The sequence below is a fragment of the Pollicipes pollicipes genome, unplaced genomic scaffold, assembly GCF_011947565.3.
Source record: "Pollicipes pollicipes isolate AB1234 unplaced genomic scaffold, Ppol_2.1 Scaffold_6193;HRSCAF=7343_pilon_pilon_pilon, whole genome shotgun sequence".
Taxonomy (NCBI): Eukaryota; Metazoa; Arthropoda; class Thecostraca; order Pollicipedomorpha; family Pollicipedidae; genus Pollicipes; species Pollicipes pollicipes.
The window spans coordinates 9,408-26,865 of NW_023596830.1; the positions used below are offsets into that span (position 1 = coordinate 9,408).

At 54.0% G+C, this 17,458-nt stretch overlaps 1 protein-coding gene across 4 annotated transcripts; it reads left to right on the forward strand.

The window, feature by feature from the left end:
* Positions 1-4,017: 4,017 nt before the first annotated feature.
* Positions 4,018-17,422, forward strand: LOC119106840 (queuine tRNA-ribosyltransferase catalytic subunit 1). Of its 4 annotated transcripts, XM_037230182.1 has the most exons (10): positions 4,078-4,142; positions 4,821-4,966; positions 7,862-7,951; positions 8,337-8,490; positions 8,815-8,947; positions 9,309-9,470; positions 14,119-14,287; positions 15,996-16,190; positions 16,987-17,103; positions 17,162-17,422. In XM_037230182.1, exons 1-10 carry the CDS (start codon positions 4,109-4,111, stop codon positions 17,189-17,191), a joined length of 1,230 nt encoding a protein of 409 aa, XP_037086077.1. In that variant the 5' UTR covers positions 4,078-4,108; the 3' UTR covers positions 17,192-17,422. The 4 variants fall into 4 exon arrangements, with proteins under 4 accessions (XP_037086079.1, XP_037086077.1, XP_037086075.1 ...); XM_037230184.1 differs by having other exon boundaries at positions 4,018-4,087; positions 16,987-17,422; XM_037230180.1 differs by having other exon boundaries at positions 16,987-17,422.
* Positions 17,423-17,458: the final 36 nt, after the last annotated feature.

Below are 17,458 nucleotides of genomic sequence, written 5' to 3' on the forward strand. Positions count from 1 at the left end.
GGCACCCACATAAGCAGAGAATGAGCATGTAATGCAACAGTTGAGGGAATGCACATTTAGACCCAGACCTAGACTCGATTGCATTCATTTCGTACATTCAAACCTCATGTTCGCCGTACCCCAGGTCGGTCAATCCTGTGCTCAATGCTTTCCTCAACAAATTCGGCAAAACTAGAGCTCTGATGGGGATCTATGACCACTAAACATTATTAGTACTTACACACGCTCCTAAATATCCGTTCTGAAAGTAACGGGACCTAAACCACGTTAATTATACAGGTGCCTAGATTGCTAGTTTATTCCATGTCGTAACTTGTATAAAGAACGGCGTAAAACCGGAATCCCGAATGATCCCACGAGAATACCCAATGCACGGGATCCGAATTGGAGCAGACAAGTCTCGCGGTACGTCAACTGTCACCTCCCATCATTTCTTGGAACCCCGTCGGCTGTACTCTTTTAATGACATGGCCTTTAAATGAGATGGTGTACTGTACCGGACGCCATTGACTTCTTATGGCAATGGTACAGTGGTCCTCGTACAATAATCCCGGCTAAACACTCGAAGACCTACAAATCGTGGACGGTGATATGAACGAGATCATCAGCCTCAGTATGCCATGCAAGTGTATTCAGATCGACAGAACACACCTTAGCAGACAGGAAACGACGACAGTTTAGGCACATTCCGCCTAAACTAGACATAATACATTCCGTCCAAAGGGCTTCTCACAAACACAGTAAAACAACATTCACAAGCCGTCCACGTGATTTATGCAGCCAAAAAGGAGACTGCACCAAGCACAGCGTACAGTTTCCCGTCCGCAGGGAAACACATCGTCGTAATAAAACCATCAAATACACCATCACATACCATCGTCACACATCATCGTCTCAAGCCACCCCCGCTTACATACCCACAACGAAGACGAAGACCACTCAAGGTTAAATCGGACTCCTTCCCAGCCCTACGCACAACAGCAGCCTGAGCCGGCCGGCACCCGGTACGGGCATGCAGGGAGCGGCTGGGCACCCCAAGATAAACATTGTAGGTTCCTGTGTGTACCACCTCTATTCTTCAACACACGCACACACCACATATCTCGCACACCTACCCAAGCACATTTAGATTTCAATGCGTGCCATCACCTCAAACTCTGTATTTGAAACGACTAGAAAGGTCTCAGATAGTAAAGCCTCACTAAGCCTAAGCTTGTAGCTATAGGCATTTACTGAAAGGGCGGGATATTTCCAGGACAAGGCATCTGATGAACATGCAATGATCATAACACTGAAATGAGAGAAAACAGCCTGAATGGGAACATTTCTATGGTGCGTCGTCTGTTTAACTACCCAACTTGCCCTTCCATGACCTCAACTTGACATGACATGTTCTGCGACCCAGCGCTCGATTTTGCTCGACGCAGTCCCGCAGACTGTGCGGCGCTGCGGCACGACGCTGTCCCAGATACCGCTGGTACGGGTGATTATTCCTTCCGGTCTTCGGAGGACGACCAGCGAGCACACGCTACCGTCCACGAAGTGGACAGGCTTTCCGCCTCTCCGGCCAGGGGACAGGGATGTGGCGGCAACACTTCTCCGCTAACCTAGTTGACCCTGCGCATAGAGCTGGCTCTGACAGGGGGGGGGGGGGGGGGCGACGGAGGACGTGGCGGTGCACCAGTCGGTCATGAATGCCGACAGCACCATGTGCCATGTCGGGTCATGCTTAGGGTGATCGTCCAGACCTTGTAGAATGGACTTCTGCATCTTGCTTAGGAGATCTGACATGGTGCTGTGCGCACCGGCCGTTGGGTTAACCACAGGTGGTGGGGAGTGGGAGGGGGGGGGGGGGGGGGAGGGGGGACGCCGCGGACCACGGCGGGCGCCGACAGGTCAAACGATCTGACGTGACGGGAATCCACAAAGTCATCGCCATCGATGTCGTCATCGACTCGGTCCGTTGGGTTCTCCGTGAAGGGCTGAAGGGCTGGCGTCTCGGCGGCCTTCCTGGACGGTCCTGCCGTCGGCTCTATGGCGAAGCTGGCCTCCGCCCTCAGGGTGGCAAACCATCCAGATGGTGTATCACGTCGTCCTGCCAAGAAAGAACAGTCCAATGATCCTTTGAAAATCGGCTGACGTCATTGGAAGAACGTAATATGCGTCCTCCCAAAATTATGTGCAACCTTCAGAGATGACTGACTTCATCATGGCTGACTCGGTGTCTGACCAACTATTTCAGCATGATCCTGTATGAAAGCTTTGTCATTTTTTAAATTCCAATGCCCTGAAAACATTTAAGTCTCCCATGGTTTCTCAACATGATTTGACTTATCACAAATACCCACTGCAAGTATTCTTCACAAAATGTAGTGCAGCTTATGTGAGGCACACGGACGGCGGAACAACGACCAGAGTGCTGATGTCCTGTAGCAAACCACCTTGAAACCTCACATCTTGCACAGAACTTCAAAACCTCTCATCCTAGTTGTCAGACTTTGGGCAACCCTTTCCAAGCACAGGGTATCCAATGCTAGGATGCAGTAGCAAGATGTACTACTATACTAATGCTCCTGGGACATGTATTTCTAACCCCATGCTTGGTTGTGGTCATCAATATCTTTTGGCTTAGCCATCTGTATCTCCTGCAGCTATAACCTTTAGTACCAGGCATCAGGCATTAGAATGTGGGAGCTGGAATGATTGTTTATTTTTGGTGTCTATTGTCAGGGTCTGAACAGATTTGGAAAATTTCCTCTTTTACTGCCTACAGGTCAATGGTTACATCTAAGTTGTAAATAGGCATGTGATACCACCAGTATTCCTTTGAAAGCATGCTAAAAGCATGCTGGAGCCATGAGCATGTTAAACTTGAGTTTTTGTGAACCAAAGCCAGAACACTATTTCATAGCAGTCAGTGATATTTGATTATTCAGGCACACAGATCCAAATTATGAAATATAGATGCCATTACTGCTTGTGCTCATTTAAAATGATCAGCAAAAATTCAATGCACTATGCTTCTTGAAAAATATAGATGTTGGAAAATAGTCCTGCTATGTTCTATCTTATTGCACATGTATTCAGCTAGTTATTTCTGAGAGGAAATCATTTAAATGTGACAGATGATAACATCAATATAAACCCAGATTGCACAGAACACACATCACATTTGACATGTCTGGGATAAGGGTGAATTATGTACAGCAAAGCAGTGACATCATGGAAACAATTTAAGCACATACCCTCTAAATCCAAGAGCTCATAGTTTAGCACACAGGTACCACCAACTCCAATGGTAAGAGAGCTAATGTTTCAAGGAATCATGACATCACCAAGATAGCTTCAGGTAGACAAATGCTGAAAAATATCTTTAAACACTAATAATTTGAAAATTCAGTGTGATTTGGCCTGGCTAGAATTTCACATTTCAATGTGAAGACCCAAGCATGGATCTCTTGTAGGTGTCCAGTGACACAGATTATCATTTTCTGACTGGATGCAGACATTTTGTGTTATGATGGCTTCAAATAGTAAACCTATGCACCACTTCTTATCACCATACACTTTGTACTTTGTCAATTTGCACACTTCTTTGCTAAATTCACTAGTAGATTATTAAAATAGCCAACTTTTCGTCAAAACAGCAGTATGTCAAGAGAAGAAAAAGGAATGCCACTGTATATTACATTATAATGTACCATATAGTTTAAGGAAAATTGCTGGGTAAGCACTTAGAATTCCGGGCGGTTACAAACATGGCCAATACAAATGTTATGACACACAATAACTGTTTAAAACCAGACCCCATCTACCTGATTACAACCAAAACTTACCTCTGTGAGCATGATCAGACTGCAAGGCCTGTCCCACGCAGGGATGATCAGTCAATAGCAGCATAACTAACTCCAAAGAAACTAAATATTCTCGAGGATGTGTTGTCGATCCAAAGAACACCGATCCTGATCGTTGCAACACCATTTTCAGTGACGTCACAATGCCAGCTGGTGCCTCCCGACACTTCCCCAGCACAACGGTACACGAAACCCTGCAACCAGCGCAGCCCTTCCCTCCGTCGGCCGTACAGGTACCAAAGTAGAAAAGTCGGATGGGTATGGGTCGTGCTCGATTAGTTTTAGACGGTAGGGTTCCCTGTAGTATGGAATTTTCCTTATGTGCATGTCTGCGCTCAAAGAAAAAAGGTTGACGCGCTGTAAAACATCCAGTGTGCTAATGGTGGACTAGGGTGCAAAATGTTTACTGCATTGGCCCGCTTACCGCTCAAATCCACTACTGTGCACCTGCCTGTTGAACGTTGATTCTGCTGGTTTTGGGCCATTTTATGTGATGTGTCAGTTGTATGTTAGCAATGTATTACTTTGTGTTAAAGGGATGTTGCATGCATAGTGTGTGCAAGCCCATATGCCTTTTGTGATAGCACTTAACCACTCAGTGGTTGTTTGTTTGATATCTTATTAGTTACTAGTTCCTTTGTTGATTTGATGGCCTTCATGTTGAGTTTGGTCCCCTTTTCTACTTTTCATATCAGTATAAAATAAACAAAATATCAGCAGTCACCAATGTACAGGATGTTTTGCAAGCAGTGATGCACAATCTCATAGACATTAGTTTGTTTTTTATGGCACTGCATCATGCAGTGTCTGCAGTTTTAACAAAGTTTTGTCAGATTTTACACTCCTAATGGAATAGTCATGAGCACAACTCATTTGTTGTATTTGAGTACCTTGTAATGATATACTTCAATTGAAACTCAGTTCTGCTTAATTTGCAGCATAACATGTGCATTGCTCTGTTTTCAGATACCATGGCTCAGCCCAGATTTGCTAAGCATGCTCTTAACTTTAATGTTTTAGCAGAATGCTCCAAGAGCAAAGCCAGGATTAGCCGACTGGAGCTTCCTCACCACACTGTGGATACACCTGTCTTCATGCCTGTTGGAACACAGGTCTGTATGTGCTACTGGCATCACCAATGTCTTTGCCTTCTGAGTTTTGTTTTACAAACATGTTCATGAGTGCAGAGAAAGACCTGTATTTGGGACCAGGTATTTGGCCAGTCTTGGTGAGTAAGCCCACTGGGATTACCCGTGCTGGTGAGAAGCTAACTAAGAAAACTATATATGATACACTGGATAGTGCCCATTTTGTGTTCATGTACAGATATACATTTATATTTGTAGCCATTGTAAGTGAAATATAGTCCAAAATATACCAGAAAATAAAATTATCTTTGCTGTGGGAAGTCATTAGAATGAAGGATTAGGCCACTAAACATTGGCAGTTGCTGCTCATTTCACAGTGCTTCATGCATCCTTATCTGATCTCATAGCAGTCATGAGCATTTTCTCACTTTTCAGGATTCTACACTACAGAGATATTGAGGGCCTTAGGATTGACCAAAAGCTGAGAGTAACAAGGGTCAAATTTGTAGTCATGTGGCCAACTTGTTTTACTGGAGGATATTAATCTTTCCTTCAGAGTCCATTAGTAAAAAATATGCATGAATCATATTGTGAGCATGTGCGCTCGCTATGCCTACAACCAACCAACATCCGGCGCTCAAATCTCCATAGACATTGGGGGCCGGTCTCACAGCTCGTACCAGGCTGCAGTCAGGTGAAAGTGTCTGCATATTGGAAAGTGGGCTTTCAAGCACTGTGAAATCAATTTGTACATGTGGATGGCAAGCTGGACTGTAGATTCCACCCAAACAATTTTCAGATGGCATCTTTGTTGTTGGTATAGCTGGAACTGCTAATTTGTTCAGGGAGTCAACCTCAGAAGTACACAAGTGAAATATATAGCCCATAGCCCAAACATATATATATAGTCTAACCTATAATTGGTACCATATTAGTTTTGAAAGGTTTTCAGAAGCATTTTTCGCTCAACAAACAGTAGTTTTCCCGCGTCCGCCGCCTCCCGCTGAGTGGTTGCGGCGGCCAATGCTCCTCCATTCAACAAAAACTTTTATCTCCCTGCTCCTTAAAAGGAAGTCCCTCACCAGTTCCCGACAGGAAGAGGGGGGGGGGGGAGGTCATTGGTAGGATGCCAGGGAGCACATTACCTTTCTCAGTGAGGGACTGACGGGCCCGTCCGTCCCTGTCCGCCATACCTGCTTGCTGTCATGGTAGCGTCATGATGGCTGGGGCCCCTAGCCGATCCGGATGCCCTCAGAGGGATACATCATACACCAGCTCCCTCCCTGGTGGAGGGGACTCTTTCGGCAGGGCATTTAGCTTCCTGTCAACGAAGTTCCCTTGCTGACGCAAAAAGTTTCATCGCCTGTGTGAAGGTTCCTATCATTGCTACAGGAACCCCAGCTCGATTTATTGGGACTCTTGGCTGAAACGGGGCAGAGGGCACACTGCTCGGTATTAGGGCCCCTGACTGAGGCTGCGCCCCTCCATTGCCTCATTGAGAACCCATCCAATGTAATTTCTCATATTCCCTTTTATTGTCAAAGGGCCCGACTAACACAGCCCATGCAACATTCAGGGGCTCCGTCCCTGTCCCCGTTCAGAAAACGTGCTTCTGATCGACTCGGGGCCCTTAGTCGATATCGCATCCCCTGTTACGCCCAGGCCCCTCATGACACAGGGCATCTGCCAGTGTTCCATGGGGCCGACCAATACAAGACGCCTTTGGTGACAATGGCGGGCCGTGGTCTTGTCCATGCGTGGGAATTGGGACCCCCAAGGGCCGAGACGGACACGGAGTCGATTGTTTGGTATTGGTGATCTCTGACCGAGGTAAAGGCTTCTCTCATCGTCCAAGGAGCTGTCGGATGGGTGCACGAGGCCCTCTAACTGACGTAAGAGCATCTGACACTGTGAGACAGAATGTATTTTCGCTACCTACAGCAGGCCTTCTGAGTCCTCCATTCGGGCCCCTTATCATCTACCCGGAGGAACCATTGGAGCCCTTTGGTACCTAAAGGGAGGAGGGGGGGGGGGGGGGGGCACATGTTACCCCTGCCATGTTCATTGTATGGGAGTTTCTGCTTGGAATCCCACACAATCTTTTCTTTGTACAAAGACCTGCAATGACAGGTGTTGTTAATGCACTTGCACTTCTTAATTGCTGCTGCCGACTGCAAACAGCATGATGATTCTGCATGGGATTTTGCCCTTTAGTCAGCAATGTGTATCTGATTTATTGTCTATGAGTACTGCAATTTCGGTTATTCGCTCTGTTTGTGGATGTTATTCCGGGTTATTCTTGTTGACTATTGACGCCTTACTTATGCTGCAATCATGGTCTAAAGCCTAAATGGGCATGTAATAACCATTGCAATCAGTGTGCCTTAAAACATCAATAAACATTAACAAAACAACAAACTCTTAAACCCCAAAGCCACAAAAAGCCAAAGGTACTTACTTTATTGGATGCATAATGACCTGTGACATTGTATTTCACCCACCCATCATTTCACTGCTTGCAAATTTAAGCCAAATAATGGACATAATGTTGTCACATATGGCCATGATGCACAGTGCATAGCACAATGCCATTGTAATGTATGGCAACCTCAATGCAGAAACGTGCCTGAATTCCGAGGATGGAGCATTAAGTCCTATTGTGACTGTATTGGTGTAACCCGGCTCCTAGGCTCATCAGCACTCATATAATCCACCGAAATGTGTATTATTAGGACGCGTCTTCCCGAAGTCTTCCAGAGAGTTACGTCATGCCTACATTGGTGCATGGAAAACCCACCTTTGAAAACTGGGTGGGCTGTCTCCTGACTACTACTGACATGTGACAGCCGTTATGTGCTCATGTATGACCCATGTGTGTTTGTTGACATTGCGCTGTAGCAAGACCTCTGTTTTCCACAGGGCACACTAAAAGGCCTGATTCCAGAGCAGCTGTCAGACCTGGATTGCCAAATTATGCTGGGCAACACATACCACCTGGGCACCAGACCAGTGAGTGCTCGATTCTGTTTTGGGGCATCAGCTAGTGCTATAACATGCTTTCCAATGGTGGGGCAAGGCTGAGATTCGACCCCACAAAGGAAAGGAATAGACAAAATATGCTGCGGGAATGGCCTTGTGATACTCCTTGCAAAGCATGGTGTGTTACAAAAGCCTGGCATCAACATTACAGTAGAATGGTTCAATCAACTGCAAAGCTTTTTGGCATTTTGGTGTGGAAGGACTTGAGAATTTCAAGTTGTTGTGATATGGATGTGTCATGAAGCCACTGGGACATTGTTTATTGCATAAATGTTGGCGTTCTGTACGTTGCAAACCGTGCAGCGAAAAGTGTATGATCATATGCATTGTCGTGATCATTCCAACTGGTTTTTAGGGGCCAGAGATCTTGAAAAAGATGGGTGGTCTTCATGGCTTCATGGGTTGGCCTCGGGCCCTTCTGACCGACTCGGGCGGCTTCCAAATGGTGTCTCTTCTGGAGCTGGCGGAGATCACGGAGGAGGGTGTCAAGTTCCGGTCGCCGTATGACGGTAGGTGTAAGACAGCTGTTTGTCAGTGGACGAAGGCACAGAAAACGTTCAATGCAACATTTCGCCGGACTGAGGCAGTTGCTCGTTGTTCGCAGGCTGCCACTACCACCCAATGCAGTGTTGCGATTCTTCGCAAACAAAGGCGCATTGTGCGAAGGCCTCTTCAGTGCTCACCCCGCTTCTGTCCGGGCGCGTTTGATCACAACGCCCGTCTCGCCACTGCCTTGCGCGGCCCCCGCTCCCGTCGGCGGCAGACCCGGGGCAGCGCACGTGGAGAGCGTCGCGCTGTGTATCCTCACGACCTGCTGTGCGGTCTGCTGGCAGGCTCGGAGTGCATGCTGACGCCCGAGCACTCGATGGCGATCCAGAACGCCATCGGCGCCGACATCATGATGCAGCTGGATGACGTGGTGCACTCGGCCACCGTCGGCCCCCGGGTGGAGGAAGCCATGCACAGGTACCGGACGGGTCCCACCGAACCGCAGCCATGCCTCTGCGGGCAGGCCCGGATTGTAGAAGTCGTGGTGCGCGCGGCCTTGTCAGTGGGAAGGCGTATTAGCCGACGCCATGTTTTCATTGCTGTACGGGGATCTGACCGCAGCGATGACGTGTGTCCATGGCAATCAGGATGCGAACGTGCCGGCGGTTATGATAGTCGCTTGTCGTCATGTGTTTCATCTCCAACCGCTGGCTCCATACCGCGCGGACCAATAAACACCAACAGGAGCAGAGCATAGAGCCGTGCCGAGCCGCCGGCACTCCGTACCATCTCGTCTCGTGCCGGTGCGTCGTCGTCACTGGCGGCCACCGGTCGGCAGGACCACGCGCTGGCTGGACCGGTGCCTCGCGGCGCACGGCCGGCCGCGCCAGCAGAACCTGTTTCCGATCGTGCAGGGCGGCCTGGACCCGGCGCTGCGGCGCCAGAGTGTTGGCCAGCTGACGCAGCGCGACGTGGCTGGCTTCGCCATTGGCGGTCTCAGGTGGGCCGGTGTGTGCGCTGCCGACGTGGTGTTGGGTCAGTGTGGTGTGGGGACGTCAGGCTGGTCTGGTGTGGGGACGTCAGGTAGGTCTGGTGTGGTGACGTCAGGCAGGTCTGGTGTGGTGACGTCAGGTAGGTCTGGTGTGGTGACATCAGGCTGGTCTGGTGTGGTGACGTCAGGCAGGTCTGGTGTGGGGACGTCAGGCAGGTATGGTGTGGTGACATCAGGCAGGTCTGGTGTGTTGACGTCAGGCAGGTCTGGTGTGGGGACGTCAGGCAGGTCTGGTGTGGTGACATCAGGCAGGTCTGGTGTGGTGACGTCAGGCAGGTCTGGTGTGGTGACATCAGGCAGGTCTGGTGTGGTGACATCAGGCAGGTCTGGTGTGGTGACGTCAGGCAGGTCTGGTGTGGTGACATCAGGCAGGTCTGGTGTGGTGACGTTAGGCAGGTGTGGTGTGGTGATGTCAGGCAGGTCTGGTGTGGTGACATCAGGCAGGTCTGGTGTGGTGACATCAGGCAGGCCTGGTGTGGGGACGTCAGGCAGGTCTGGTGTGGTGACATCAGGCAGGTCTGGTGTGGTGACGTCAGGCAGGTCTGGTGTGGTGACGTCAGGCAGGTCTGGTGTGGTGACATCAGGCAGGTCTGGTGTGGTGACGTCAGGTAGGTCTGGTGTGGGGACGTCAGGCAGGTCTGGTGTGGTGACGTCAGGCAGGTCTGGTGTGGTGACGTCAGGCAGGTCTGGTGTGGTGACGTCAGGCAGGTCTGGTGTGGTGACGTCAGGTAGGTCTGGTGTGGTGACGTCAGGCAGGTCTGGTGTGGTGACGTCAGGTAGGTCTGGTGTGGTGACGTCAGGCTGGTATGGTGTGGTGACGTCAGGCAGGTCTGGTGTGGTGACGTCAGGTAGGTCTGGTGTGGTGACGTCAGGCAGGTCTGGTGTGGTGACGTCAGACAGGTCTGGTGTGGGGACGTCAGGCAGGTCTGGTGTGGTGACGTCAGGCAGGTCTGGTATGGTGGCGTCAGGTAGGTCTGGTGTGGGGACGTCAGGCAGGTCTGGTGTGGTGACGTGAGGTAGGTCTGGTGTGGGGACGTCAGGCAGGTCTGGTGTGGTGACGTCAGGTAGGTCTGGTGTGGTGACGTCAGGTAGGTCTGGTGTGGTGACGTCAGGTAGGTCTGGTGTGGTGACGTCAGGCAGGTCTGGTGTGGTGACGTCAGGTTGGTATGGTGTGGTGACGTCAGGTTGGTATGGTGTGGTGACGTCAGGTAGGTCTGGTGTGGTGACGTCAGGTTGTTATGGTGTGGTGACGTCAGGTTGGTATGGTGTGGTGACGTCAGGCAGGTCTGGTGTGGTGACGTCAGGTTGGTATGGTGTGGTGACGTCAGGTTGGTATGGTGTGGTGACGTCAGGCAGGTCTGGTGTGGTGACGTCAGGTTGGTATGGTGTGGTGACGTCAGGTAGGTCTGGTGTGGTGACGTCAGGTTGGTATGGTGTGGTGACATCAGGCAGGTCTGGTGTGGTGGCGTCAGGTTGGTCTAGTGTGGTAACGTCAGATTGGTCTGGTGTGGGCACATCGGGTTGATCTGGTGTGATGGCATTGGGTTGGTCTGGTATGCTGATGTCAGGTTGGTCTAGTGTGGTGACATCATATTGGTCTGGTGTGGTGACATCAGGCTGGTCTGGTGTGGTGACATCAGGCTGGTCTTGTGTGGTGACATCAGTCTGGTCTGGTGTGGTGATGTCAGGCTGGTCTTGTGTGGTGACATCAGGCTGGTCTAGTGTGGTGACATCAAGTCTGTCAGGTGTGTTCAGCACATGTCAGTCTGGTGCAGTGATCTGAAATTGGTCTGGCCTTGTGACCCAGGCCAGGCTGGGGCAACGACCCAGGTTGGTGGAGTGTGGGTACCTCAGGGTAGTCAGATGTGGTGACATGAGGTCAGTTGTGACCCTAGGCCAGTCTGCTGCAGTGATCTCATATTGGCTAAATATGGGGGACCTCAGGCTAGTTGAGGCTTGGTGAGCCAAGATCAGCCTGGTGTGATGACCTTCAGTCGTTCCGGCCGGATGGTCTCAGGCCAGTAGTGTGGTGGTTTCAGATCAGCCCAGTGTGGTTACCTTCAATTGATTTAGTGCAGCGACCCTGGTCCAGCCTCGTAAGGTGAGCTGAGGTCGGTTCACAGCAGGCGCCGTCGGCTGTGGGCTCCTATGCCGCAGCCATGGTGTGCTCGTCTGGTCTGGTGAGCGCCGCTGTCGGCGCCGGGTCCATGTTCACGTTCGGGGTGCTGGTGGGGCGACTGGTTTGGGAGGCAGTCAGCTGTATGGCGTCGGTACCCATGTTTGAGGGGCGAGGTTGGCTCGGAGGAGCGGAGTGTCTGGGGCGTGTCTGCTGTCGGCGCCGGGTCCATGTTCACGTTCGGCGTGCTGGTGGGGCGGCTGGTTTGGGAGGCGGTCAGCTGTATGGCCTCGGTACCCATGTTTGAGGGACGAGGTTGGCTCGGAGGAGCCCAGTGTCTGGGACGTGAGGTCAGCCCGAGTCACCCGTATCCGAGGGCTGGTCTTTGTGCCGCGATGTCCATGTCCGAGCCGTGGGGTTGAACTCGAGGTGCTCGTGTATGAGGCCCGATTTCGGTATGAGGCCCGAGAGGAGGCTCCAGAGGTGCTCTAATGTGGTGTGATGATGGCCAAGGGCGGGACTAGGGGGACTGGCTGGCTGTCATAGCGAGAGGTGCTTGTGACCCTTAGCCTACTGAACATCAAGTGTGGACCGCGAGGTGTTCGTCGTTCCCCTTTTGATTTAAGCGTCCTGCCTGGCTCCTGCCCCCCCCCCCCCCCCATTCGCGCTTCAATGGCATTCCCCTTTTGACTTTAGCGCCCTCCATTCGTGCCTTACCGTCGTTTCCCTTTGACTTAAGCGGGCCCCCACCGCTCACTGCCCTCAGCTTGTCACAGAGACTGTCGGGCCGTCCCTTCAGTGGAGTCGCCGCCAGGTATGACTCTGTCTCGGTAATACTGAGCCGCCGTCCGGCCGGCTCTGGTCACCAGCCCCCTCCCTCCGGCTGGCTCCGGTCACCAGCGCCCTCCCTCCGGCTGGCTCCGGTCACCAGCGCCCTCCCTCCGGCTGGCTCCGGTCACCAGCGCCCTCCCTCCGGCTGGCTCCGGTCACCAGCGCCCTCCCTCCGGCTGGCTCCGGTCACCAGCCCCCTCCCTCCGGCTGGCTCCGGTCACCAGCGCCCTCCCTCCGGCTGGCTCCGGTCACCAGCGCCCTCCCTCCGGCTGGCTCCAGTCACCAGCCCCCTCCCTCCGGCTGGCTCCGGTCACCAGCGCCCTCCCTCCGGCCGGCTCTGGTCACCAGCCCCCTCCCTCCGGCTGGCTCCGGTCACCAGCGCCCTCCCTCCGGCTGGCTCCGGTCACCAGCGCCCTCCCTCCGGCCGGCTCTGGTCACCAGCCCCCTCCCTCCGGCTGGCTCTGGTCACCAGCGCCCTCCCTCCGGCCGGCTCCGGTCACCAGCGCCCTCCCTCCGGCCGGCTCTGGTCACCAGCCCCCTCCCTCCGGCTGGCTCCGGTCACCAGCCCCCTCCCTCCGGCTGGCTCCGGTCACCAGCGCCCTCCCTCCGGCCGGCTCTGGTCACCAGCCCCCTCCCTCCGGCTGGCTCCGGTCACCAGCCCCCTCCCTCCGGCTGGCTCCGGTCACCAGCCCCCTCCCTCCGGCTGGCTCCGGTCACCAGCCCCTTCCCTCCGGCCGGCTCCGGTCACCAGCGCCCTCCCTCCGGCCGGCTCTGGTCACCAGCCCCCTCCCTCCGGCTGGCTCCGGTCACCAGCCCCCTCCCTCCGGCCGGCTCTGGTCACCAGCCCCCTCCCTCCGGCTGGCTCCGGTCACCAGCCCCTTCCCTCCGGCCGGCTCCGGTCACCAGCGCCCTCCCTCCGGCCGGCTCTGGTCACCAGCCCCCTCCCTCCGGCTGGCTCCGGTCACCAGCCCCTTCCCTCCGGCCGGCTCCGGTCACCAGCCCCCTCTCTCGGGACAGCTCCGGTCACCAGCCCCCTCTCTCGGGCCAGCTCCGGTCACCAGCCCCCTCTCTCGGGCCAGCTCCAGTCACCAGCCCCCTCTCTCGGGCCAGCTCCGGTCACCAGCCCCCTCTCATGGGCCAGCTCCAGTCACTAGCCCCCTCTCTCGGGCCAGCTCCGGTCACCAGCCCCTCTCATGGGTCAGCTCCGGTCACCAGCTCCCTCTCACGGGCCAGCTCCGGTCACCAGCCCCCTCTCTCGGGCCAGCTCCGGTCACCAGCCCCCTCTCTCGGGCCAGCTCTGGTCACCAGCCCCCACTCATGGGCCGGCTCCGGTCACCAACCCCTCTCGGGCCAGCTCCGGTCACCAGCCCCCCTCTCTGGTCAGCTCCGGTCGCCAGCCCCCTCTTGGGCCTCACCAGCCCCCTCTCTCGGGCCAGCTCCGGTCACCAGCCCCCACTCATGGGCCAGCTCGGGTCACCAGCCCCCTCTCGGGCCAGCTCCGGTCACTGGCCCCCTCTCGGGCCAGCTCGGGTCACCAGCCCCCTCTCGGGCCAGCTCCGGTCACCAACCCCCTCTCTCGGGCCAGCTCCGGTCGCCAGTCCCCGCCCTCTAGCCGGCTCCGGTCACCAGCTGTCTCCCTCCGTCCGACAGTGGCGGCGAGTCCAAGGCGCAGTTCTGGCGGATGGTGACGCTGTCGACGGACGGCCTGCCGCGCGACAAGCCGCGCTACCTGATGGGCGTCGGCGTTGCCACCGACCTGGTGGTCTGCTGCGCGCTCGGCTGCGACATGTTCGACTGCGTGTACCCCACCCGGACAGCGGTCAGTGGGCGCTCGCGGCCGCGCCGTGGGGCGGGGCGGGGCTTGGAGTGAACCGTGTTTTCGTGTGCGGGCACGCAGAGATTGATGACTCCATGGCAGAGGCAGTGAAAGTGGAAGAATTTCTAGCTTGCTGTAAAATGGGGTGTGGTGAGACAGGTGGGTGAAGTGAGACACAAAACGTATACCTTTTTCGAAGCAAGGCTATTGGTTTGTTACTCGGTTCAAATGTGTTATCAACAATTCAAATGTGAATGTGTATTTAACGTTTTGTATGTAAATGAAAGAAACTGAATCTTGAAAAATGCAACAATGAAAGGCGCGTGGAACTTCTCTCTGTACGGCAGGATAGTATGTATGTAATTTGGTATGTACGAGCTGCCGCCAGAGACATCAGAAGTCCGGAGAGGCTTCTCCTGACCTTCTCCTCCTCCAGAAAAAGATCGTGAAAATAAGTGATCAGCCCAGACCGCCATGGCGCTACCTAGACTGTTCCCTTCAATATTTTAGCTGTGCGGCATTACTGATGAAAGGAAGGGGTGTTTCGTTCCAAGATGCTCATGTGAAGAGACTGCCTGAAATCGTTCACATTGCAGCGATATGATATTTCAATAAATGCTGTTGTTTTCAATGCTGCTTGCGAAAGCCGCGTTTTGTTCCATTTTGCTTCGATTCCGCTGATGGTCCGCTAAAAGCTATTGCAGAGTTCTTGATGGAACAAGTTCCAAACGCTGCTGTGGCTTTTAGTTTTCACCGCGATATCTGCGTCCCTGCCCTAGACGTATTTGGAGTAATCCCAACACGGAATTGTGGTGTTTGAACCACTTTAAAGTCCGCCTGGCAGGGTGGCGCAATGCAGCACCTACGTTATATTGAAGCTCTCCGGACTTCTCGGAGACCAAGCTATTATGCGCATTTAGCGCCCACTTGACTTTTTGCGGAAACGTTGAATCAAACTGATGAGCCGTGCAGAAATGTTGGGGTTTTGAATGAAAACTGCACTTATTCTCATTTTATGGTAGTTCACTCCACGACAGACCACACAGCTTGGGAGAACTTCCGATGTGACCGAAGCCATCGTGGGATCTCGATTTAGAAGCGTTTTTCGAGGCACCAGGCCGATTACCTCGGACAGAGAGGGTGAGCCGGCACCCGTTTGTTGCATCGGAGCTCCTCACGTGATGATGCCAGGTGTGTGTGTCTGCGTCCTGGCTCTGGAGCCCGGGGTCGCCCACCAGTCCCTGGCCTGCCGACTGGCCCGGGGTCACCCACCAGTCCCTGGCCCGCCGACTGGCCCGGGGTCACCCACCAGTCCCTGGCCCGCCGACTGGCCCGGGGTCACCCACCAGTCCCTGACCCGCCGACTGGCCCGGGGTCACCCACCAGTCCCTGACCCGCCGACTGGCCCGGGGTCACCCACCAGTCCCTGGTCCGGCGCCCGGCTCAGGGTCACCCACCAGTCCCTGACCCGCCGACTGGCCCGGGGTCACCCACCAGTCCCTGGTCCGGCGCCCGGCTCAGGGTCACCCACCAGTCCCTGGCCCGCCGACTGGCCCGGGGTCACCCACCAGTCCCTGGTCCGGCGCCCGGCTCAGGGTCACCCACCAGTCCCTGGCCCGCCGACTGGCCCGGGGTCACCCACCAGTCCCTGGTCCGGCGCCCGGCTCAGGGCCACCCACCAGTCCCTGACCCGCCGACTGGCCTTCTGCAGCGGTTCGGCTGCGCGCTGTACAAGGGCGACCAGATCAACCTGAAGCAGCGGGTGTACGAACGTGACTTCCGCCCAGTGGATGAGCACTGTCCGTGCAGCACGTGCGCCCGCTTCACGCGGGCTTACCTGCACTCGGTGGTGACGGTGGAGACGGCTGCCTGTCACCTGCTCACCGTGCATAACGTCACCTACCAGGTACCGGGCCCCAGTGGATCTAATGTGGTACCGGGCCTCAGTGGATCTAATGTGGTACCGGGCCTCAGTGGATCTAATGTGGTACCGGGCCTCAGTGGATCTAATGTGGTACCGGGCCTCAGTGGATCTAATGCGATAACCTGATGCGACTTACCGCATGCTACAGGGTGTTTCCATTACGAGCTGTTGCGTAAATAAACACTCATTTTGCTGTTCTTTGTGACGGATGCTTCGCTATAGCTACTACTATGTCTAACATGACGCATTTGCGACCCATGAGGGCATGATTATGTGTGGCCAGTATATTCAGTTGTAATCTCGTGTAACAAGCCTTCATTGAGGCCAGGCGTGAGTGGTCAGGTGGAGTACGGAGCTGGTGTCAAGAGTGCGATGTGCAGAAAGCGCAGGACGGTGGCTTTTCCACTGGATGTCAGCATGACTTGTGCGAAGAGCGCTGGCGGATCTTAGCATTTCGATTCAGTTCAATATTGTAGATTGTCGAGAGGATTCGTTTGAAAATTTGCGCATGCATGCCGTCCCCATCAACGCAAATGATTTGTAGCAGCACAGAGATCGGCCACCTGGCAAAAAGGACACCGTATGAATCAGGAGGCGCTCCATCGTGTGTGCATGTTGCATATTGTTGGTGGACCGATCCCTGTCCGTAGTTTTTTGTGATACACTTCTGGGGTGGGCGCCACTCACAAAGGGAAGCCAACTTTTACCTCCCGGCACGGTGGAGCATGCTTTACGAATCCATTTCTAGTCAGTTGTGTAACAGTGGCAACCGTTGCAGCTCCGGCTAATGAAAGCATTACGGGAAAGCATCAAAGAAGACAGGTTTCCTCAGTTCGTGCACGACTTCATGAAGGAGACGTACAAGGACGGGCTGTACCCGGAGTGGGCGGTCGAGGCCCTGGCATCTGTCAACATCCAATTATGACGTGATCATCGTGGCGTGGGCGGTCGAGGCCCTGGCATCTGTCAACATCCAATTATGACGTGATCATCGTGGCGTGGGCGGTCGAGGCCCTGGCATCTGTCAACATCCAATTATGACGTGATCATCGTGGCGTGGCACAAGCTGTGACTGTGATCTCGCTATTACATGGGACCAAAGACGTGACGCGTTTGCAAGAAATGAAAGTACGTCGTTCGCGCGCCATGTCGCGACATCTCGCGCCATGCACAACCATCGAACTACTTCATTGCGCCATATTTTTGTTCATTGGTGTTTTCGGGCGCGTCGACTGCAATGGTCATTTTGC